The sequence below is a fragment of the Pantherophis guttatus genome, chromosome 4 (genome assembly GCF_059756535.1).
Source record: "Pantherophis guttatus breed Tessera chromosome 4, ASM5975653v1, whole genome shotgun sequence".
Classification (NCBI taxonomy): domain Eukaryota; kingdom Metazoa; phylum Chordata; class Lepidosauria; order Squamata; family Colubridae; genus Pantherophis; species Pantherophis guttatus.
This window is the reverse complement of record NC_142066.1, coordinates 38845431-38870186: the sequence shown is the minus strand read 5'-3', so window position 1 is coordinate 38870186 and position 24756 is coordinate 38845431. Positions and strand designations below refer to the sequence as shown.

General features: G+C 43.6%; 1 protein-coding gene across 1 annotated transcript; it reads left to right on the top strand.

Moving 5' to 3' along the window:
* The first annotated feature begins 1059 nt into the window (after positions 1-1059).
* LOC148114035 (vomeronasal type-2 receptor 26-like) lies at positions 1060-4922 on the top strand. Its single transcript, XM_087893650.1, has 3 exons — positions 1060-1065; positions 2548-2674; positions 4021-4922. Exons 1-3 carry the CDS (start codon positions 1060-1062, stop codon positions 4920-4922), a joined length of 1035 nt encoding a protein of 344 aa, XP_087749776.1.
* Positions 4923-24756: the final 19834 nt, after the last annotated feature.

The following is a 24756-nucleotide window of genomic DNA, read 5'->3' as shown; positions in this document are numbered from 1 at the left end:
TCTGTGGAGGATAGCATAGGAGTTGAAGATGGTGCAGACCATTGTTTATGTATGACCTCCAGAAAGAGAGGAGATGTAGGGATTGCTGTTATCGGTTTAGGTTGCTCAGCAAACAACGGGTTCAAGGAGCCTGCCGAAGAGGTAGGTTCTGGAGGGTTAGAGGGGCCCAATTGGGCCGCATTTACCGCCTTGAACAATAGAGACTTAAATAAATTCTGAGGGAACAGGCCTGTAAAGGCGGGCTGATCTGGAGGTAAACCCTCATCCTCCGATAAGTCTGGCTCTAGGCCTGTCGCACCAACCTGAAGGGAGTGGTCGCTGACACAGGAAATGGCAGGGGAGTCAGATCCCGTTAGTGAAATTGCATCCTCCATATTAAATTCATCCTCAGGCTCCTCATCAGCCTCAAGGATGGACTGGATGGGGGGAGGGTTAGGAGTGGGAAACCTCCGCTCTGCCAGGGATTGCTGCACAGCCACAGAAATCATGCGTTGAATGTCCTCAGGGCGCCAAGAAGCCTGGGTTTGGTCGCCAGCCGGCCCGACCTCTGTAGAGGTACGGACCAGAACAGAAATTGGAGGAGCCTGAAGCCCCAAAGGAGAGGGAGTGTAAGACTCCACAGAAGGAACCATGACTCTGGTTGAAGAAGAACCCCAAATATCAGTGGCTTCAGCAGACAATTGGAAATCCTGGAGAGACACCTGATCAGAAGTGGCAGAGGAAACCCGCTTGGGTCCACCAGAAGTAGACGTGGGCTCTTTAGGGTGCGCCAGGTCTAATGTTGAAGCTCCCTTACGTTGGTTGGTAGGGGGCTTGTCCTGCCCAACCCCTTTAGCAGGGGTCTTGGCTGAATCCCTAGAGCCCGTGGCCGGGGCAAGCGCCTTATGAGCCGGTGTGTGGCCTTCATTAGTCGTGGCCATAGACTGCGCCCGCAACGTGGTCTTACGGCCATGTCTAGATTTGGCCAAAGATTTGGGCATAATGAGTCTGATTGGCTTATAGATAATTATTTAAGGCAGGCGGCTCCTGGGTATCAGATTTTTTGTTTTGGCTGGCCAAATGACTGTAAGGGGAGGAAGGGCACAGTTGGTCAGACTGGAGGCCCTGATAAAGCGCAGGCAATTTTTATTAGTCTCAATTGATGAAGACGCTAAGGGAGCGATAAGAGAACTACACTCCTCTGTGCCTGTAGTAGCTGTCCCCTGTTAAAACTAGCAGCATCCCAGAGCCTCGTAAATAAACCGCCCAGCTGGAAAAGGAACGGGGCGAGCAGTCGAAGCCACGCGTCAGCGAAAGGCACCGGAGAGAAGCGCCCAGCAGCTGAAACCAATTAACGCTGGGCGCAGAGAACAACAAGGAAGCGCGAGGCTCCTCTTCCCTGTCAATCTTAATTATGAGGCTTGTTAGCGTGGCGAGGCTAGCATGGCGAGGCTCTTGCTATATATAGAGCTGAAAGAGACCTCCAAACCTTGTCCCGGTCTGATTGGGATAATCAGCAGCCGGAAAAGCCACAGAGCCGACAAGCGGCTATATTGGTGAGTACAAGACTCTCTTAGGGACAGAAATAGGCTCACACTTAATGGGAGACAAAATGGCCGCCAGACAGCAAATGGAGGGGGGCGTGAAAGCTCCACTGTTTAATTTTAAAAGGAAAGGCTAAACCAGACAGCTGAAGGGCAGGTAACACCCCCACCCACGGGAGTGTTAAGCTCCACCAAATAAGGAAATTTAATTACTGACCATATAAATGTTGGAGATGGAATGAAATAAGAAGAGAGAGGAAGGAAACCTCAGAATTTGAGGAAAAACCTCTGAGAGGCCTGGAGTATCAAATCCGAATCAGAATGCCTAGAATAGTCAAATCAGTCCAAAAGTCAAACCTGAGAATCAAATTGAAAGTAATAGCTCTGAAAACCAAAGTTCACTAGAGCCACAATCCACACAACTGTCCAGTCTGATGACTGAGCAAAAAGCTGGAAGCCCTAGCAACAGGGGGCGGATTTTAAAAGAATTCCAGGCTTAGTCCATCCTCTGACCAATGAGCACAACCCACGTCTGGCTGCTGTCACCACCCTCAAGGGAGAATGTCATGTATTCCTGATCAGAGTTCTTGGATTTCCCTCAATGTGAGCCAGTTGAGGGAACCCAAGAAAAGGCTTCAGAAAATTTAATCAAGTTGCCTTTAGTTTTTCCTTGGTCAGCATTGGCAATAAGCAATGTGTTATGTTATACCACACTAAGAGTTCTCTATTGATTATTAAGAATTCTAAAATCAGAATTTCTATTATGTGAAAAACACAATTTGGAAATACTGATAATAATGTAGTGGGCATTTTGAAAAAAGATTATCTGTCTCTCATGAGACTGACACTTTTTCCCAAGCTATATAAAGGAATATTTTGTTACTTTATCCTGAATAAAGTTTCAGTAAGAGTAATAATACTTAAAATCTTGAAAATTGTCACTGCATGCCATTCTGTAGTCAATCATTAATATTTCTGAGACCAATTTTTGAGCCTAATCCTCTTCATCTTGTCTTGCCAACAGACACAACCTATCTCTGTGTGTAATGCCAATTGTCAGCCTGGTTATCACAAGGAAACAAAGGAGGGAGAACCATTTTGTTGTTACAATTGTGTGCCTTGTCCAAAAGGGTGGATATCTAACAAAACAGGCAAGGTGTTACCTAAGAATATACAGACTGAACAACAAGTAGTGTCAGCGAGAACCTAATATGTTTTTCTACAGCTGTTTCCTACCTTTCTTATAATATGAATGATACACCTTGCTTGTTTTTACATTGTCATATAAATTGTTGAGAAAATGGAATGTAAAGCCAAAGAGTTGTTTAACATGCTTGGACTGATTCTTAATTAGACTTACTAGAAAATCTATTTATATTAACTGATAAAACTAATAATATTAGTCCCAGAGATATTCTCCCCACCTACATCTAAGTATCAGCACAAGCAAAATGGGAGAGGTTTAGCCAAGAGACTTTCACCCATCTTCAGCTTGTATTCCAGTTTTGTATCTACTGAAAATTTACTGCCCAGGAGGCATCACTCATTCTTTTCATTCTGTTTTATAATAGATATTTTTCACAGTATTATTTCATAAATATTGTGATTTGCTTTGTTATCCTTGTACTTTAGAATAGGGGTTTTTATTGTTTATAACCACATGATGTTGATGCAGATTGAGAAAAAAATTAAACACTAAAAAAATTACTACTAATTACTATTACTACTACTACTACTTCTGTACTGCTGTACAGAACACTTCTTAAATTTGTCATTATGGTGGATGCCACAATTTATAGGCTTTAATGTTAAATCAAATCAACCAGAGCAGGGGTAAAATGCTCCCAGTTCGGACCGGATTGCCCTATCCAATAGCGATGGCGGCGAGTAGTTCGGAGAACAGTTAGCAAAAATCCCTCCCCCCCCCGCCATGCCCAGCTAAGCCGTGTGATCATCAGAGGCTTTTTTTTTTGTACTTTTAAAAGCATTTTTTCTACAACCTCTTTGCCTGAAAGAAGAAATGCTTTTAAAAGGTAAAAAAAAGTCTTTGACAATCACAGGTGAGCAGTGCGATCGTCAGAGGCATTTTTTTTACTTTTAAAAGTAAAAAAATGATTGCACATCACAGCTGATCACCCCCCTTGTGTGCTGTTCTACTTACCGCATGCTTCCTTTTGGCTTGCACTGCATGTGCGCACCTCACATTTGGTGCATGCTGCGCATTGCGCATGCGCAGCCAGAGAACCGATAGTAAACCGGTCCAGATTTCATCACTGAACCAGAGACAACTTGTCACATAAAAAGTGATGTTCTTTGTTCATTCAAAGGTGTCATTCATCCAGTAACAGACCAACCATTATGTCTTTTCCAATTATGTTATATATAATTATATATTATATTTATATATAAAAAAGTGTTCTTACAAATTCTACTATACTGCTAATTAAAAACTCACACATTATTATTTTTTCTCTTTTAATTTTGTGAACTTTTGCAGATATGGACAATTGTTTCAAATGCCCACAAGATAATTATGCAAATAAGGAACAGAATGGATGCCTTCCAAGGGTCATTAGTTATTTGTCCTATGAAGAACCACTGGTTATCAGCATAGCCACTTGTACAGTCTTGTTGTCAGCTATTACTGTTCAGATCTTGAAAACATTTTGGAAGCATCACAATACTCACATAGTGAAAGTGAACAATCGTGACCTTTCCTACCTTCTGCTCATCTCACTTCTACTCTGTTTTCTTTGCTCATTGCTCTTCCTCGGCAAACCACTAACAATAACATGTCTCCTCCGCCAAACTACCTTTGGGGTCATTTTCACCATGGCAGTTTCTTGTGTCCTGGCAAAAACCCTTATTGTAGTTCTGGCTTTCATGGCCACAAAGCCAGGATCCAAGATGAAGAAGTGGACAGGGAGAAGACTGGCAATCTTCATTGTTCTTTCTTGTACATTTCCTCAAATAGGCATCTGTGTTGTATGGCTTGCAACATTCCCCCCTTTTCCAGATAGTGATACGGTTTCAATGAGTGAAGAAGTGGTGCTTCAGTGTAATGAGTCATCACCCCTCATGTTCTATTTTGTTTTGAGCTACCTGGGATTACTGGCCATTGCCAGCTTCACTGTAGCTTTCTTTGCTCGACAGTTGCCAGATACTTTTAATGAAGCCAAATTCATCACTTTCAGCATGTTGGTGTTTTGCAGTGTGTGGCTGACTTTTGTTCCAACTTACCTAAGCACCAAAGGAAAATATATGGTCACTGTGGAGATCTTCTCCATCCTATCCTCCAGTGCTGGATTGCTAGGGTGCATCTTTGCTCCCAAATGCTACATTATTCTGTTGAGACCTGAGCTTAACAAAAGAGATCACTTAATCAGCAGAAAAACCTGAAGATGTCAATTTTGCAGTGGCTGCATCATCGATATTACCAGAAATGGGTTGGAATGACATTTAAGTGGCATAACTTTGTGTATTCATGAGCTAAATTCTTTTTTTCTTTCTTTTTTCTTTCTTTCTTTCTTTCTTTCTTTCTTTCTTTCTTTCTTTCTCTCTCTCTCTCTCTCTCTCTCTCTCTCTCTCTCTTTCTGTTTCTCTCTGTGTGTCTCTCTCTGTCCCTTCCTTCCTTCCTTCCTTCCTTCCTTCCTTCCTTCTTTCCTTCTTTCCTTCTTTCCTTCTTTCCTTCTTTCCTTCTTTCCTTCCTTCCTGTTTTATATCTTTTATATTTTATACTCAGGGCTCATTTTCTGAATACAGATATAGTGGTCATAGTCTGACATTTAAACCAACCAAATCCCTTTGAAAATGTAATTTAATTTTATTACAGTTTATAGAGCGCACAGTATACTGCATGTCCAATAAAGTGGAACTTTCCTGGGAAAAAGCAGAGGCAGTGTTCATATATGTTTGGCCCACTACATATGAATGATATGGGAACAAAAAAGTAAAGATACAGTGGAAATTAGGGAAGGCCCACGGAAGTCATGATTTTCATGAAATCTCAAGCTACCTCTGACTCCATTACAGGGATAACAGATTGAAGTTATCCAGAATCATAAGCCTATGGAACTCCATTGCTAGCCCTGCACTGCTCGCCCTGCAGTGAGGTCGAGTAGCCCTCCCTGTGAGAGTATTTTGCTTATATATTTCTCCCTGTTCCCATTTTAAGGTCATTTCAGCCTGTGAATGTTTTTTATATGGGCAGTTTGAATAGTTAATATGTAGGGGAAAGAGAGCACCTTAAAATTCTGAGAAAGAATTAGCTTATATGCATATGGAAGGAATTACCTTTTATTACAAAATATGTCTGGATAGCTAACAAAAGTGATAAAATCACAAAAAATAAAGAAATTGTAACTGAAAAAGATCCGTAAAATTCATACACCCAGTCCATCTTCTACAATCCCCTGGTCTCCATTCATAGTATCCCAGTGTTTACCAGAAAAAAGAAAAGGAAAGGAAAAGAAAAGAAAAAGAAAAGATCCTTAAGGATGTCTACATTATTAAGAGAAGAATTTCAGCTAGAAGTTTGTTACATTTCTCAAATAATTTTATTAGATTGTACAGAATATACACTAAAAAAGCATAAGAGAAAGAATAAAGAGTAATAAGAATAGAAGTGTGCAAAAGGATAAAGAAGAAGAAACACACACAAAATATGCAAAGTATTCCTTCCAATTTCTTCTTTGATGGATATTATTATTAGCATATACTGCTGTTACCTTAGCCACGAGATGCTAATGCAGAATATTAGTTTGGCTGTCAATATACAGCTCTGTTGTAGGACATGCTCGTGCATTTCCAAAGGTGAACCACAGGAGAGTGAACTGGCTTCACAGCAGAAAGGAAGACAAATATCTGTTCCTGCAGCATCTTCCTAGGCCCCTTCTCTTCCTGGAACCATCTCACAAAAAGGCATCACAAATGGGAAGTTCAGTGCCAGCAGGAATCGGACAGCCTGCACAAAGTACCAACTCATCTTTTTACCAAAGTGGTACCTATTTATCTACTCCCATAGAACATGTTTTGAAATGTTAGGTGAACAGAAGCTGAGGCAAGTGACAGGAGCTCACCTCACAACACTGAGGTCAGACTTGAACCTCTGGAACAGAGTTCATCTCCAGCATTATTAAGCCACTGAACCATCTTGCCTCTTTCCATGGATATAATGAACATTTACTTTCAATTCTTCATTTAAAGCTATAATAAAATGTCCATTCCTCCCCCACCCCCGCCCCCCCAAAAAAGAAAAGAGGAAATAACTTTTAAACTATTTTCCTTTTTTTGAATTTTAACAATCATTAAATCCATAAGTCAAAATTTGATTTTTCTCCATCTCCTGGAAAAGGTCCACAAAGGGATTCTAGTTATAAATAAATTCCGTCAAAAAAAAATAATAATAATTCACAAAGTCTGTAATCTTGTAATCTTTTTTAGCCATTCCTCTATTGTGAATATTGTAAGATATTTCCAATGCCGAGCATATAAAAGTTATCTCATATATAGCAATAAAATACTCTGGAATTTTTTTTCAAAGTTTTATCCATAAACTTTAACCAAAAAAAGTTCTGGTCTAAATTGTATATCGATTTTCAATTTTTTTTTTAATTACATTACTATTTTCCCTTCAATATTGTTAGCTCTATTGTCTACCAAAGGCAGTAAAAAGCTCATGTGAGTCTTTCATTTCTAACTAACATTCATAGGACTTTATCCATCATTTTATAAACATTTTCTTTGAGATTGTAGTATAAGGTAAATTTCAATCTGTTTCTCTATATTGATTTTTTTTTTGCCCAGCTTATCAGACAACTTTTAATTATGTCTTCGGTTTTCAATTTTAAGAAAAGTTTATATATTTTACTGACAAGTTTCATCTTTTGTACACAATTCTGTTTCAAAGATTGTTTTCAAGGCAAATACAAAGACATAGATAAAATGAGGAGGGTGTATACAAAAAGGCATATATAGAAAGAGGGGAACATAAAAAAAAATCAGAAGAAGATTGAGAGACAACATGAAAGATACACTACAACATCAATTAGCAATGGTTGAGGCTGTCAAAACAGCAAGAACCAGACATTTGTATCTCCCTTGACACATGGAATGGTCAAAGAAGAAGTTAAGAAAAAAAAAAAAAGGTGGGGTTATTTTTAAACATTTTTAAATATCATGCTGAAACTCACAACAATATTAATAGAAGAGATTATTCCTAGTTCAGGGTTGACCTTTGGCATCTTTGAATTACCTAATTGTATAATGAAACATAGACTATTTGCAAGAAGACAATGAAGCTGGGAGACCACCAAGGATACCCAAAATTAATATGATAATTCACAATCTGATGCGTTAACCACAACTCAGACTAGCTCTCGTTTGTTTTACAAGGCTAAACATTTTCTTGACTTCTTTTAAAATGATCAGCATTTTCCTTTCATCATCTTGTCTTTTACCCATTTTTCAAGATTTCTAAAGAAAAAAAATACGGTCCTGGAAATTTAAATGAACAAATGATTTAAAAAGACATTGTGGACATTGGACCCTGGAATTTTTGGGCATGCAAAAAGTTATTCACATTGCAAGAATCAATAAAATCCCTATTCTATTTCATCCTAAATCAGGTCTTTTTCCTCTCCAGTAATTATATATTAAAGATAAATACAGCATAGAAGGCAAAGGGGAATGTTATGGATAGAGCAGAGGGGGAAGAAATCTGTAAATATTGTAGTTAAAATAGATATAAGGTTTCTGTGCTGTTATTACTGATACCTGCTATTTAGTCATCCCACAGGGAATACAAGGTTTTAATTTGAAAGTGATCGAAGTAATACTACATGAAAAATCCTCTCTAGATAAATAACAAAACTGCTATAAGAGACTCTCATAATAATTCAGGGAATGGGAGAACACAGGAATCTACCTTTGAACGGCATATTTAAATTCACAATATTGACATTAATACTTCTGTGGCTTCTGTTTCCTCACACAGTAAGCCAAACTCAGGTTGCTAAATGTAGGGTATGGCATTCCCCACCAAGAGTCCACAGATATTCCCAGTCAGGAGATTTCATCTATGGAGGTATCATTTCTTTGTCTATCATCGGTGGCAAGAAAACGGTCTTCAACCAACTTCCACTTGAACCTATCTTATCTAAGACGTAGGTATTCCTTCTTTATTTTTTAATTTTCCCTACTTATATTTTATACGTGGTAGGGCTAAACACGCAAAAAAGATACCTAGCATTTCTTACACAATAATTCCATTCCATCCAACCAGGCAAAATGGAACTTCCTGGGATAGTTATCTTCTGTGTGAAGCAGCTTCTGAATCCAAGCAGTGAACTATTTGTTGAAGGGAATTTTAAGAAATCAAAATAATATTTTGAAAACACTTTGTTTTACTAGCAAGATTTTTTGTTTCCCCAAATTATTCTATTCATTTTGAGTCCTGTTGAATGCCTCCACAAATCCCTGAACCTTTCTTAGCAGGATTTTCAATCATTCCTTCAATTGTTCCACTGTCTTCTTGCTAGAACTGATCTGAATAACCATCTATTTATTTACCTTATTTCATTATATTAATAAATAACTCAAGGCCCTGAATATATGCTCCGTTCTCTTCCTATTTTCCCTACTGATGACAATGCTTTATTATCATTACAACTTCAGTTTTGAAATAACTGTAAATGGTCAGTTTTGTACAAAATAATTTTAAAATATGGATTTGTGAACAAAATAATTTAGACATAGATATAGTCATGATTTCACTGTAATGAAATGTGTCTGTCATTCATATATAGCATTAATGAAATCTAACCAATAGTTGAATTTCAGGAATATGTTAGGTAATAAAGTGCTATTCACATAACTATCAATAGGACGAAATGCCACCATGTATCTAGATGAATATCCTGCCTTTCTCCCTTGAGGGTGAAGACAGCAGCCAGACGTGGGTTGTGCTCATTGGTCAGAGGTTGGACTGAGCCTGGAATTCTTTTAAAATCCGCCCCCTGTTGCTAGGGCTCCCAGCTTTTTGCTCAGTCATCTGACTGGACAGTTGTGTGGATTGTGGCTCTAGTGACCTTAAGTTTTTAGAGCTATTCCTTATCCTTGATTTCTTAGATTTGACTATTGGACTGATTGACTATTCTAAGCATTCTGATTCAGATTTGTTGTTCCAGGCCTCTCAGAGGCTCTTTTTCCTCATTTCTGAGGTTTCCCTCCTCGCTTCTGTACTTTCCCTCAGCATTATACGGTCAGTAATTAATTTCCTTTTGTTTGGAGGAGCTTAACGCTCCCGTGGTGGGGCTTTGCCTGCCCTTTAACCATCCTGTCTGGGCCTTTGGTTTAAAAATTCAATAGTGGAGCCTCGCGCCCCCTCCATTTGCTGCCTGGTGGCCATTTTATCTTCCCCTTTGTTGTGTGAAGCTTTACTCTCTTTAAGAGAGTCTTTGACTCACCCAGATAGCCGCTTGTCGGCTCCACATTTTCCGGCTGCTAATTACCTCCGCAAGACCAGGGCAACCCTTAAGGTGTTCTTTCAGCTCCATACGGTTCCGGGAGCCTCGCCACGCTAGCGCGCCACGCTAGCGAGCCTCGTAACTGCTTATGAGGCACTAACAAGGCTGTGGAGTCTCGCGCTTCCTTGCTGGAGTCGGCGCCCAGTGTTAATTGATTTCAGCTGCTGGGCGCTTTTCCCGCCGGCGTTTGTTTCGCCGGCGCTTGAACTAGGGCTGCTTGCCCTGTTAATTCCTATTCAGGAAGAGGTTTTGCGAGGCTCATTTTGGGCGCTGCTAGGTTTGTCTGGGGAAAGTTATACAGGCATACAGGTGTCTTCCCTCTTATTGTTTCCTTAGCGTCCGCACCATTCTAAGGCGCCTCAGTATTGCTGGTTATTTCTGAGGGCCTCCAGTCTGACCAACTGCGCCCTGTTTGGTTGTCCCTTTCTGTCATTTGTCAGCCGGAAAATTTTTCTGACACCTGAGCTACCAACATAATTGGCTTTCTAGTATCAAATATTCAGACTTATTATGCCCAAATCCTTAGCCAAATCAAAACATGGCCGTAAGGCCACAGTGGCCTCAACCAAGGAGGTCCACACTTCTAATCACAAGGCGCTTGCCCCGCCCACTAGTTCGAGGGGTTCAGCCAAGATTCCCACTAAAGGGATTGGCCAGGACAAGCCTCCCACCAGCCAACGTCAGGAGGCTTCTGCATTAGCCCTGGAGCACCCCAAGGGGCTCAGGTCTACTTCTAGCGGACCCAGACTGGCGTCCTCAGCCACTTCTGATCAGGTGTCTCTCCAAGATTTCCAATTGTCTGCTGAATCCACGGATATGTGGGGTTCTTCTTCAACCAGAGTCATGGTTCCACCTGTGGAGTCCTACGCTCCCACTCCTCTGGGGCTTCAGGCTCCCCCAATTTCTGTTCCGGTCCGTACCTCTACTGAGGTCGGGCCGGCTGGTGACCAAACGCAGGTTACTTGGCATCCTGAGGACATTCAGTGCATGATTTCTGTGGCTGTGCAGCAGTCCTTGGCGGAGCGGGGGTTTCCGGCTCATAACCCTCCCACTACCCAGTCAGCCCTTGAGGCCGATGAAGGTCCTGTAGACGATTTTAATATGGAGGATGCAATTTCGCTGGCGGGATCAGACTCCCCGGCCATCTCCTGTGTCAGCGACCATTCCCTCCAAGTTGATGTGGGAAGCCTAGAACCAGACTTATCGGAGGATGAGGGTCTACCTCCTGATCAACCCGCCTTTACAGGCTTATTTCCTCAGGCTTTGTTTAAGTCTTTATTGTTCAAGGTGGTAAATGCGGCCCAATTGGGTCCCTCTAACCCTCCGGAACCTACCTCTACGGTAGGCTCCTTAAACCCATTGTTTGCTGAGCAACCTAAACCGATTACAGCAATCCCGACGCCCCCCCTCTTTTTAGAGGTTATACATAAGCAATGGTCTACACCATCTTCAGTACCGGTACCGTCCTCTATGGACAAAAAGAATTTCATTGTTTCCCTAGACCTTGATTCTCTGCTGCAGGTACCTCCTGTTGACGCCCCAGTGGCATCTTTGCTGTCAGCGTCATCTCTTCCAGGGGACCCGGAGGAAGGTCTCAGGCCGGAAGAACGCAGGGCTGAACAGGTTCTGCAGAGGGCCCACTTAGGGGCAGCATGGGACATTAAATCAGTGGCCACAGCCTCTTTCTTCAATCGCACCACGCTTCTCTGGCTTCGCCAGCTGCAAGAAAAGATGGCCTCTGAGGACTTGAGATTGAAGCAAGACCTCAACAAATTGATGCGGTACAATTTTCCGCGGACGCCACTTTAAACGCTACGCGGTTTGCGGCACAATCCATGGCCTCCTCTGTTGCCGCTCGCCGCCTGGTCTGGCTTCGTCACTGGCAGGCGGATGCCAGACACAAGTGGCGCCTGGCCTCTGTCCCCTTTTTGGGCACTAAGTTATTCGGAAATGCCTTGGACAAGTTTCTTATCGAAACCAAGGACAAACGAAAGATTTTGCCTACTGTTTTTCGGAGGGGGGAGCCCCGCTTCTCTCCTTATGGTTCTCATCCCCCAATGAGGGCTTCGGAAGGCAGTTTGGGCCCCTCACGTTTCATGGGTAATTTCCATGCGGGGTATCTAGGCCCTAAACAGAGGAATTTCCAGGACAGACCTCCCAGGGGGAGGGGTTTTGGTTCCCGGTGGCCCTTTCGAGGGGGAGGGGGTCGCTCCATCCATCGCCGTCGTTAGTGGTACCTGCGATCCTCCCATTGGCGGAAGATTGGGCCTCTTTGCCAAAGCTTGGGAGAGTACTACTTCGGATTGCTGGGTCCGGGCCTCCATTTCATCGGGTTTGGCCATTGAATTTGTTTCCACCCCCCTTTGTCTTTTACTAGCTGTCCCCTGTCCCAGATAGCCAAGCGTAGGTCCCTCATGGAGGCGGCTATCAACCATCTGCTGGCCATCAGGGCCATTCAACATGTGCCTTGTGATCAGGCGGGACAGGGGTTTTACTCTCGGGTCTTCTTAGTCCCTAAGTCATCGGGTGGGTGGAGACCTATTCTGGACCTTAAACGTTTGAACCGGTTTGTGATCTATAGAAGGTTCAAAATGCAATCCTTACATTCAATCCTAGACGGTGTTCGGAGGGGCGATCTCCTCTGCTCAATAGATCTCATGGAGGCTTACCTCCATATCCCCATTCGCCCTTCCCATAGGAAGTTCCTCCGTTTTTATTATACTGGGGTTCACTACCAGTACACGGCCTTACCTTTTGGTCTTTCTTCTGCTCCCCGTAGCTTCACTAAGATTTTGGCGGCCTTGACGGCTCACCTCTGGCTTCAAGCCGTTCGCCTCCAGTGTTACCTGGATGACATCCTCCTTATGTCATCTTCCCATCAGCAGGCCATGTCGGACCTCCATCTTACAGTTCAGACGCTAGCGTCACACGGCTTCTCTGTTAATGTGGAGAAAAGCCACCTGGAACCCTCGACTAGAATCCTTCATTTGGGGGCTATTATTGATTCGGAGCAGGGTAGAGTTTTTCTCTCCCCGGATCGGCAGGCCACATTGAGATCCATGGTAGCTAAAGTCCTGAGGGATAAGAGGGCTTCCCCTTTATTTCTTTCCAAGTTCCTAGGCAAGATGGTCTCGGCCATCTTGATAGTTCCCTAGGCCAGGTTACACCTTAGAGACCTCCAATGGTTTCTCTTGCCTTTTCAGAGAACGGGCAGGGGATCCTCTCTCACCAAGGTGGCAGTTCCAAGGGAGGTGCTTTCCTCCCTTCGCTGGTGGCTCTCTCCAATGCTCTCCAAGGGTTGTCTGTTCCTGGACCCTCAGTGGGTAATAGTGACCACCGATGCCAGCAAATTCGGATGGGGGGCTCACTGCGGATCTCAGATCACTCAGGGCACATGGTCCATTCAGGAAACTACCCGCAGCATCAATTGGCTGGAGCTGCGAGCAATTTACCTGGCGCTTCGAGCATTCCAACTTCTGGTGTCTGGTGAACACGTATTAATTCTCACCGACAACACCTCTGCCAAGGCGCACGTCAACCGCCAGGGTGGCACCAGGTCCCTGTCGCTGATGCAGGAAGCAAAACGACCAGGCCTTTGGGCAAAGAGGCATCTGGCCTCCTTGAAGGCGGACCATATCTCGGGTGTCTCGAACGTGACAGCAGACTGGTTGAGCCGTCAACAAGTAGACCATGGAGAATGGGCCCTGCATCCTCTCCTTTTCCAAGGGATAGCGGCTCGCTTCGGAAGCCCGCAGGTAGATCTGTTTGCATCACACCAGAACAACAAGTTACCTCGCTTCTTTTCCCGCTTTCCTTCCGATCAAGCGGAAGCGGTGGATGTCCTTTGCTCTCCTTGGCCACAGGACCTGTTGTACACCTTTCCACCATTTCCCCTCATTCCGAGGGTCATTCGGAAACTACTGCAGGAGCAGGCAGAGATCGTTCTGGTGGTGCCACACTGGCCGAGGAGGTCATGCGGACCTCATGCATCTCTCTGTGTCCCCTCCTTGGAGGACCCCTTGTACTCCAGATTGCCTCAGCCAAGGGGCGATTCTGCATCCAGACCCTCAGTGGCTTTGGATGACCACCTGGCAGTTGAGTGGGAAACTCTACAGCGGGACCTTATCCCACCTGATATAATTCATACCATCCAGGCATCCCAGCGTTCATCTACCCAACGGATTTATTCCGCTACTTGGCGGTCCTTTTCTTCTTGGTGTACGACTCAAGGTTTTTCCCCTCTCCAGGCTTCCATCCTACAGGTTCTTCGATTTCTACAGTCGGGCTTGGACAAAGGGCTGTCTCCAAACATGCTCCGGAGACATGTGGCAGCTATCTCTTCTAGCTTGACATATAACTCGGTTCATTCGTTGTCCCAGCAGCCGCTGATCCGACGATTTCTCCGAGGAGCAACTAACATCTGTCCACCCGTGCTACATCAATATCCTTCCTGGGATCTCGCCCTGGTGCTGGATTCCCTTATGGGATTACCATACAAACCTCTTGCTTCTGTCAGCTTGCGTCTGTTATCCGGCAAGGTAGCCTTCTTTTGGCTATCACTTCGGCACGCAGAATTTCCGAGCTTGCAGCGCTCTCCACTAGGGAGGATTTGTGTGTTTTCCATGGGGATCATGTGGTCCTCAGATTGGATCCTACATTTGTGACTAAGATTAACTCTCCCTTCCATCGTTTGCAGGAACTGATTCTGCCAGATTTCTATCCCTGTCCTTCCAATCCATTGGAGAGCCAGTTACACACCCTGGATGTCCGCCAGGCGCTTGAACTCTACATCCAGAGGACTGCTGATATTAGGCGAACAGAGTCACTGTTTGTTTCCTTTCTACCGTCTTCTTTAGGTCAATGAGTTACTTCTTCCACGGTGGGGCGTTGGATCAGAACCACGATTATGACAGCATACGAGCTTCGGTCATTGCCTCTTCCTTCCAATGTCACAGCCCATTCTACCAGGAGTGCGGCGACCACGGCGGCTTGGTCTTCGAATGCGTCTTTGGACGAGATCTGCAGGGCAGCAACTTGGACATCTCCTTCCCCCTTTATCAGACACTATAAGCTGGATAAGTTCGCCTCTGCGGAGGCTGATTTTGGGAGGAGGGTGTTACACCGTGTTAAGGCTCGGGAGGGGTGTTCTGCCCAGACTGTTCCCGCCTGTGATATGGGACAGTGATCTTTGGTATGTCCCACGTCTGGCTGCTGTCTCCACCCTCAAGGGAGAAGGGGCGTTGGTCCTACCTGATACGCCCCTTCTCATTGAGTGGAGACAGCAGCCAGCCCCACCCTGATTTCAGTCTGGTCATCCATGTCATTGTATTATTGAATTGTTGTTTACTATTTTTCTTTCCACACACTGAGTCTGGATTTCCTTCGACAAAAGCTGGGAGCCGTAGCAACAGGGGGCGGATTTTAAAAGAATTCCAGGCTCAGTCCAACCTCTGACCAATGAGCACAACCCACGTCTGGCTGCTGTCTCCACTCAACGAGAAGGGGCGTATCAGGTAGGACCAACGCCCCTTCTCCCTTGAGGGTGGAGACAGCAGCCAGACGTGGGACATACCAAAGATCACTGTCCCATATCACAGGCGGGAACAGTCTGGGCAGAACACCCCTCCCGAGCCTTAACACGGTGTAACACCCTCCTCCCAAAATCAGCCTCCGCAGAGGCGAACTTATCCAGCTTCACTGATGACGACATCCAGGGTGGTGGGTGGGACCTCCCACTAGTTTTACTACTGGTTCTTAAGAACCAGTCCGAACCAGGGGCAACCCACCACTGATTTCCATCTGTTCCCCTTATACAGGTAGTCCTCAACTTATGACCACAATTGAGGCCAAAAATTATGTTGTTAAGTGAGAAATTTGTTATGAGTTTTTGCTCCTTTTTATGACTTTTCTTGCCATAGTTCTTAAGTGAATCACTGCAAGTGTTAAATTAGCCTCTGCCGATCAGGCAACTCAGCTTGGATCGTCAGAGGCATTTAAAAGAAAAAAAGCCTCCGCCAATCAGGCAACTCAGCTGGGATCATCAGAGCCTTTTGAAAGCATTTTTTTACAACCTCTTTGCCAAAGAGGTTGTAGAAAACATGGTTTTAAAAGTAAAAAAAAAATTGGCCATGCCCACCCAGTCACATTAACAGTTGTTAAGTGAATCACTGCAGGTGTTAAATTAGTAACATGGTTGTTAAATGAATCTGGTTTCCCCATTGACTTTGTTTGTCAGGAGGTCATAAATGGGGATCACATGGCCCTGGGATACTGTAATCATCATAAAGGTGAATCAGTTGTCAAGCATCCAAATGTAAATCACGTGACCATGGGGATGCTAGAATGGCCATAAAAATGAAAAAGGTTCTAAGTCACTTTTTTCAGTGCTGTTGCAACTTTGAACACTCACTAAGGAACTGTTGTAAATTGTAGACTACCTGTAATTTGAAGAGTGATAATAAAGAAAAAAACTTATGTAAGCAAACCTAGGTAGCTGGTCAAACATCAGGAAATTTCATTCTCAAGTGAACTGCATATTAAAACAATCAATATGCAGTTGATTGTTTCAATCAAAACTTTTTAACAAACAAGAAAACATTACAATGAAAAATACTAAGAAAATAACAAAATACCAAAGAGAAAATCTGCCCAGTGCTAACAGCATGTAATGAAAACCTTTGTCCAGTGTAGTGACTGAGAATTACCAGCAAATCTTAGCTTTGGCCTTTGCCGTAAAGGAAATCAACGAAAACCCCAGGATGTTACCGAATATTACACTGGGATTCAATATTTACGACAGCTATTTCAGTTCCAAATGGACCTATTATGCTGCAGTACAATTTCTCTCTTCGAAAAACAACCTTGTGCCCAACTACAAGTGTGGCATCCAGGATACTCTCTTGGCAGTTACCGAAGAACTGACTTCTGAACGGTCCTATCGGAAACCCAATATTTTGGGCATGTATAAGATTCCACAGGGACTTCCGGTTGGCTCTGCAAGCCTCGAAGACGCTCTTTTACGAGCGCCCGATCCCGGGTTCCATAAAAGCCCCAGAACAGCCGAAAAACAGCTGTCTGGAGGCTTGGAACCCTGTCCCTGGGCAAAGGGGAGAGAGAAGAGCCGACAGGCAGAGGTAGAGCCCCCCAAGTGCACTAGGAGAAATCCTGGGGCGCGAAGGGTGTGGGCTCCCTATTGAAGCCTGTCAAGCTCCTCCAGACCAGGGACGACTCCGCTAAAATGGAGCTAGAAGCTGCGACCAAAATCTGCTGAAAATAAATGGGGGGACTTTTAACATCTTTACTTTGATTGCAGACAGAGCAAATCAGGAGAAAAAAGGAAAAAAATTGCAAGTAACACTTTAACTCCGTTTTAAAATGCAGAAAATGGCGCCTGAGGACGGGAGGAGGAAGCTACTAGGGAAAGTACTTGTTAACGCTTGTTAATGTTTGCAATAGTGATACAGCTACTGGATTATACCTTAAGAGAAATTTTTAAAGTGGAAGCGGCCAGGAAAAGAATTTGATACCGAGGGAAAGAATTTGGTACTGACTCTAACTAAAATTTTGCTTTTATACTGTGTGGAAAATAGTTGGAATTGTCGTCCTGATAGCTGGATGAATACAAAGTGGCTGAAATATGGCTGACATCAGGGCTGGTGAATCAGCAAATTCTCAAGCTGTGACTTTTCAGGCTTTTCAAGAACTTCTAGACTCTTTTAATTCTGCTCTTTTGGATACAAGTGAAAGAGCTTTTTCAAAAAACAGCTTGGAAAATCATAAGCAGTTGTTGGAGGGGCAGCAGGAAATTACTCAGAGGAGTGAGCTTTTGAAAGATCAAGAGGCTTTCAGGATTGAAAGGCAGGCTGGCACAGTTGGAACAAAGGTTTTGGCAGATGTTTCTATTCAACTGATAGAAAAGCAACAAATAGACTCTTTATTGCAAGCTGACAATCTTTATGGCAACAAATTTTGGCTCTATGGACAAAGGAATGGACTGAATGATTACATAAGCAAGAAGAGTCGAAATGGGGATTTCAAATTAGAAAACGTGACCTCAAGAAGAGAGCGAGTATTTCAGAAACATCAACCTCAAATCAACATTTTAAAATTTTCAAAAATAAAATTGGGGGGAATGTTGAAAGAATTTATAAAAAAAAAGGATTGGAAAAAATATAGAAAGAAGAGAAGAACAGAAGATTAAGTATTTGCTCTTTTTTTCTTTTTGGGGAAGGAAGACTCTAGTAATAAACTGAAAAGTTTAATTACATTGGTATTGTTAAAGGCTACTTTAGGACAAAATGATATAATAACAAAAAAAATGTCAGAGATATCAAAATGGCTAATTGAAAATTTGAAAGATATCTTCCTATAGATTCTGAAATTTGTAGTTGGTAAGTATGTGTTTTAATGGTGTTAAGAGATTTTAAAATATTTAACATAAGATTGTTATTTTAAAAGATATATGTGATAAAATGTCTAAGATTTTAAGATGCCCAATTTTTTCGAAGGAAAGAGGATTAATGTTAAATTTAGAACTCTATTAGGGAGTAATGCTTAAAAAGAATGAGGTGTGGAGATGAAATTTAGCCATGATTTTCACTGTTTGTAACATTGTTAAAGTATTGGATTATACATTAAGAAAAAGTTTTTTATAACTAGGAAGAAGGAATTTAACTTAATTGGTCTTGAGAATTTATAAAAGGGGGGTTGATGAATTGGAGTAAGGGGAGTTAAAGAACGCATGTGAGTTTTGAATTTTATAGATAGTTAGCTTATTATAGCATATGTTTGTTAGATGCCATACCCTGTTTTTGCTCTGGGAAGTCATGGGGGGGTGGGGAGGTTGGGATAAGGGGTGGGGCAGGATAAAAGTGTTGAATAGAGAAATGTTTTAACAGAAAATTAAATGTGGGGGAAATGTATAAATAATGAAATGACAAGATTAAGAATATTAAGAATGATAGTTATTGGAGGAGTAAGATGTAATGTTTTAATAGAAAAGCAAATGTGGGGGAAATGTAATAATAAATGAAATGATAAGATTAAGTTGTGATAGTTAGAAGATTATAAGAATAAATGTACAATTAGGAAGATAATGCAGATAGATAGAATAAATCTGAAAGAAACTGAAAGAAAATATCTATGATTAGAATACAGGAGTTGCTCAGATACTAAAGGAGGAGAATATTCCACAGCAGAGAAGTAAGGAGAGAGGAGGAGAGGGTAGGAAGAGGAAAGGGAGGGAGAGGAATGGAAGAAAGGAGAGGAGGAAGGGAAGGGGATAGGAGTGGGAGAGAAGGTGAGAAGGGGGAAAAGAAGAGAGAAGTGGGGGAAAGGAAAAGGAAGTAGGATGAGGTAGGAGAAGAGGAAGGAGAAAGTAGGAGAGAAAAGGAGGGAGGGAAGGGGAAGAAAGGAGGAGAAGAAGAAGGTTTGCTGTGGAATGAGGGAAGAAAGAGAAGAAGAGCAACTCCGAATGTAATTAAAATGCCTTATTCTTCCAAACTACTGTATTTTTCAGAGTATAAAACGCACCTTAGTTTTTGGGGAAGAAAATAAGAAAAATGCCTTATTTTAATGCTTTCTTTAAGGGAAACATGTATATGTAGGATTTACTATGTATAAGAAAATGTACATTTTCTATTATGTGGGGAGTGGGAAAGGGTGGGGGGGAGAAAATTGTTTGTATCTCTTATAAAACTTTTCAATTAAAAAAAAAAGATTCCACAGGTAGGATATTTATATGTAGACAATGAGATCAAAGCCATATTCTCAGCTTTTGAATAGTGTTCAAAAAGTTTGGAAACATCATGTGGATTGAAATATATTTTAATTATTTTAAAATGCATTCCTAGTAATCCGTAATAATCATTTTTAAATGGTAAATTGCAATGATTTTTAATCTCAGGAATAGATTGCTTTTTTTTTTTTTTTGCTTTCCTATATTTAGGATGCTTCTACCCTAGCTGAAGGATATTTTGCTCAAAATTGTATTTCACTACCAGCTATATTATTTCAAAACAGGAATGAATTTCATTTTTTTTCCACTTAAAATATGATACAGTAAAATTTTGAAACTGGAAAACAAGAAAAGACTTTTTAATGGAAAGATAAAAATCTCTTAAGTGCAAAAGGATTTTGGTTAGGGGGGCATTTATTATAAAACTTGTATGATTGCAATAAAAGTAAAAAAAATCAATAAAAATCTTTTGTAAAATTATATGACTGAATAAGTCCTAATTTCTATACCTAGTGAAGTAGAAGTACAGGGAACCTTATGACCTTTTGAAAAACACTATTTTTTATCTGAATGTCTTTTCAGTTCATATACGGTTCTGGAATGGTGGTGACAGAAAAGGACCAACTGTTTTACTACTATCAGATGACTCCAAATGTACTTTATCAGTATAGAGGGATTATGAAGTTACTTCAGCATTTCAACTGGAATTGGATTGGATTCTTTATTGCCAATGGGATGCATTTAGAGACCGTCATGAATGTCATCATTCCAGAATTTGCAAAAAATGGTATCTGTATTGCAGATGTATATACATTCATTTTGAATGTATATATGCATGAAATGTCTTGAAAAATCTTACTTTGAAGTCATTCAATGTGCTGCAAAGCCAAAATGCTGGTTTTCAGTGGAGACATGCGTTCCATGATGTTTTTGAGATGGTTGCTATCTTCTGAATTTGAATATATCATACATAACCCTAAAGGCCATGTTTGGCTTATGACTGCTGGGATGGAACTGAAAAACATCATTGTGCCTTCTGCGATGCCAATACTCGAATTTCATGGTTCATTTTCGTTTACAATTCATTCTGAAGAAATCCAGGGATTCCAGAAATTATTCCAGAACAGAAACCCTTTGAATTCTGAAGGAGATGGTTTTATCAGAGATTTCTAGGCTTGGACATTTGACTGTCCATTCCAGGATTTTAGGTTCCATCCTAAGAATAGAGATGCCTGCACAGGGAAAGAAAAACTGGAGAGCCTTCCCGAGCATGTCTTTCCAATGAGAATCACAGGCCAAAGCTATAGCATCTACAATGCTGTTTATGCCGTGGCTCATGCCTTACACTCCATCTATGTTTCAGTCTCCAGACACAAGGCAAAGGAAGAACAAGAGAGAAGGAAGTGTCTATATCAGCAGCTCTAGCAGATAATGACTTTGAAATTGTAAAGGAATGATGTGTGATACTTTTGATATGGCAAAGTTGAAGTATCTATCTGTCCTAGCCAGTATAATTAAGGAGCACCTATAGTTGGTTTTATAGCTAATGAATATTAGATTTGGTTGATTAAACTTTAACTGCCAGCCTGAATTCATTTCCATAAAATTATTACAATTTCAGGTATGAAAGAGAGAATAACGTCAATCTGAGATACAACAGTATATACAGTTGCTTATGAGATATAATGGCAACTGAAGCTTAAAAGTTATATTATGATCATTTCATTTCATTTCATTTTTCATTTTATTAAATTTGTATACCGCCCTACTCCCGAAAGACTTAGGGCAGTGAACAGGCATAAAACAAATCACATTAATACAAAAGTTAAAACATAATTAAAACCCAATTAAATAATTTTTGCCCAAGACAATTTAAAACTCCCAATAATTTAAAATGAATTAAAATTTCAGTTTAAAAATTTAAAAGAAGGGGAAAAAATTAGGCCAGGCTGGCCTGCTGGAATAGGAGTATCTTCAAAGCAAGGCGGAAAGTGCGCAGATCCGGTATCCTCCGTCTCTCCGGGGGGAGCTCATTCCAGATAGTAGGTGCCCCCACAGAGAAGGCCCTCCCCCTAGGGGCTGCCAGTCGACATCGTTTGGCTGACGGCATCTGGAGGAGCCCCTCTCTATGAGAGCGTACCAGCTGGTGGGGTGCTGTTTGTGGTAGTAGGCGGTCCCGTAAGTAGCCAGGTCCTAAGCCATGAAGCGCTCTAAAGGTGGTAACCAAAACCTTGAAGCGCACCCGGAAGACCACCGGGAGCCAGTGCACCTTGCGCAGGAGAGGTGTCACACAGGAGTGCCATGTTGCTCCCATAACCACCCGCGCGGCCGTACTCTGCGCCAGTTGGAGCCTCCGGGTGCTCCTCAATGGGAGCCCCATGTAGAGAGCGTTACAATAGTCCAGGCGGGAGGTAACGAGGGCATGAGTGACTGTGTGTAGGGAGTCCCAATCCAGAAAGGGACGCAACTGGCAAATCACGCGAACCTGATGAAAGATCCTCCCGGTCACGGCCGTCAAGTGCTCTTCTAAAGACAGCCGTGAGTCCAGGAGGACGCCCAAGTTGCTAGCCCTCTCCGTGGGGACCAGCAATTTGCCCCCAATAGTCAGCGATGGCGTCAACTGACTATATCGGGATGTCAGAAACCACAGCCACTCGGTCTTGGATGGGTTGATCCTGAGCCTGTTCCTCCCCATCCAGATCCGCACGGCCTCCAGTCACCAAGACATCACTTCAAGGGCATCATTGGGGTGGTCCGGGGTGGAGATGTACAGCTGCGTGTCATCAGCGTGCTGGTGGTACTTCACCCCAAAACCACGGATGATCTCGCCCAGCGGCTTTACATAAATGTTGAACAAAAGGGGCAAGAGAACCGACCCTTGTGGCACCCCACATATGAGGGGCCTCGGGGTCGACCTCTGCCCCCCTGCCAACACAGACTGCAACCGATCAGAGAGAAAGGAGGAGAACCACCGTAGTACAGTGCCTCCCACCCCTAACTCTTCCAACCGGTGCAACATGATACCATGGTTGATGGTATCAAAAGCCGCTGAGAGGTCTAACAGGACCAGGACAGAGGAGCATCCCCTGTCCCGAGCCCTCCAGAGATCATCAACCAATGCGACCAATGCCGTTTCCGTGCTGTACCCGGGTCTGAAACCTGACTGGAACGGATCCAGATACATCATCTCATCCAGGTGCTGGGGAAGCTGTTGCGCAACCACACTCTCAACAACCTTCACCACAAAAAGAAGGTTGGAGACCGGACGATAATTAACCAACATTGCCAGGTCCAGGGAAGGCTTCTTGAGGAGAGGCCTCACCACTGCCTCTTTCAAGGCGGTGGGGAAGTCACCCTCACCCAATGAAGCATTTATAATCCCCTGGTGCCAGCCTCGCGTCACCTCCCGGGAAGCCAGCACTAACCAGGACGGACATGGGTCCAATAAACAAGTGGTCGCATTCAGTCTGCCCAGAATCCTGTCCACATCCTCAGGGGTCACAGGATCAAACTCATCCCAGATAACATTCTCAAGACCTGCCCCAGTCCCTCCCCCTGAGACTACCCAGAGTCCAGATCTTCCCGGATCTGAGTGATTTTGTCATACAGATACTGAACAAAATCCTCGGCTCTACCCTCCAAGGGGTCCTCCCACACTTCCTGGTGGAGCAGGGAGTGGGTCATGCTAAACAGGGTGGCCGGGCAGTTATCTGATGATGCAATAAGAGCAGCAAAATAACTACATTTCGCTGCTTTTATCGCCACTAGGTAATTCCTAATATGGGATCTTACCAGTGTCCAGTCTGATTCAGCATGACTGGCCCTCCAACTACTCTCTAGGTGTCTTTTCTGGCGCTTCAACTCCCTCAGCTCCTCAGTGAACCAAGGAGCCAAATAAGATCGGTGCCGGGTCAGAGGCCACAAAGGCACGACGCGATCCAGAGCTCCAGTGGCCGCCCTATACCAGCGGCCACTAGGTCTTCAGTCGAGGTGTGTGCCAGAGCCTCAGGAAATGGCCCAAGCTCCATCTGGAACCTATCAGGTTCCATCAGACGCCTGGGGCGGAACCATCTTACCGGCTCCGCCTCCCTGCGGCGGGGTGCAGCGGTTTGAAGGTCGAGGCGAAGGAGAGAGTGATCTGACCATGACAAGGGGTCGGTAACTATATCCCCTTTCTCAAGATCACTCAGCCACTGTCCAGAGACAAAAACCAGATCCAGCGTGTTTCCCCCTGTGTGGGTAGGGCCATGAATTAACTGGGTCAGGTCCATGGCTGTCATGGAAGCCATGAACTCCCGGGGCACCTCAGATGCCTCACCCACGGATGGCAGGTTGAAATCCTCCATGACCATAAGGCTGGGGGTATCAACTGCCACCGCGGCGATGACGTTGAGTAGCTCGGGCAGGGCTGTTGCCACGTGGCAGGGAGCCAGGTACATGATCAGCAAACCCATCTGAACCCCATGACCCCACTTCACGAGGAGGGACTCACAGCCGGCCGTTTGAGGAACAGTGGTCTCCCTCGGTGTCAGACCTTCTTTAATAATAACCGCTACTCCCCCGCCCCTGCCCTGTAACCTCGGCCGATGGAATGCGAGGGACCCCCCCTCCTGGCCCAACCAGGTCTCCGTAATACCCGCCAGGTCCGCTCCCCCCTCACAAATAAGATCACAAATGAGGGGGGCTTTATTTACTACGGACCTGGCATTGCACAGCATCAGCCGAAGGGTCAGGTCCTGAGGGTCTGTACAACCTGGGGAATGGGTGGAGCCTCGGGGGCCGGAGCATGTCACTGCTTGTAAACAGCGGGTATGTGCTCCCTTGACTCGATATGGCCCCCTGCTCCCGCCATACCTACCCCTCCCACTCACGGTAATGATATTCAGAACACTATCTGGACAAACTCTGACTCCCCCCTCGACCCCAAGATCCCCATCTCCCATGCCGTGCTTCCTTGCCAGGCCCGCCCCTC

Coding starts and splice junctions, on each gene's coding strand:
- LOC148114035 (XM_087893650.1), top strand. Junction 2,675..4,020: donor GTGGATATCTAACAAAACAG/GCAAGGTGTTAC, acceptor GAACTTTTGCAG/ATATGGACAATTGTTTCAAA.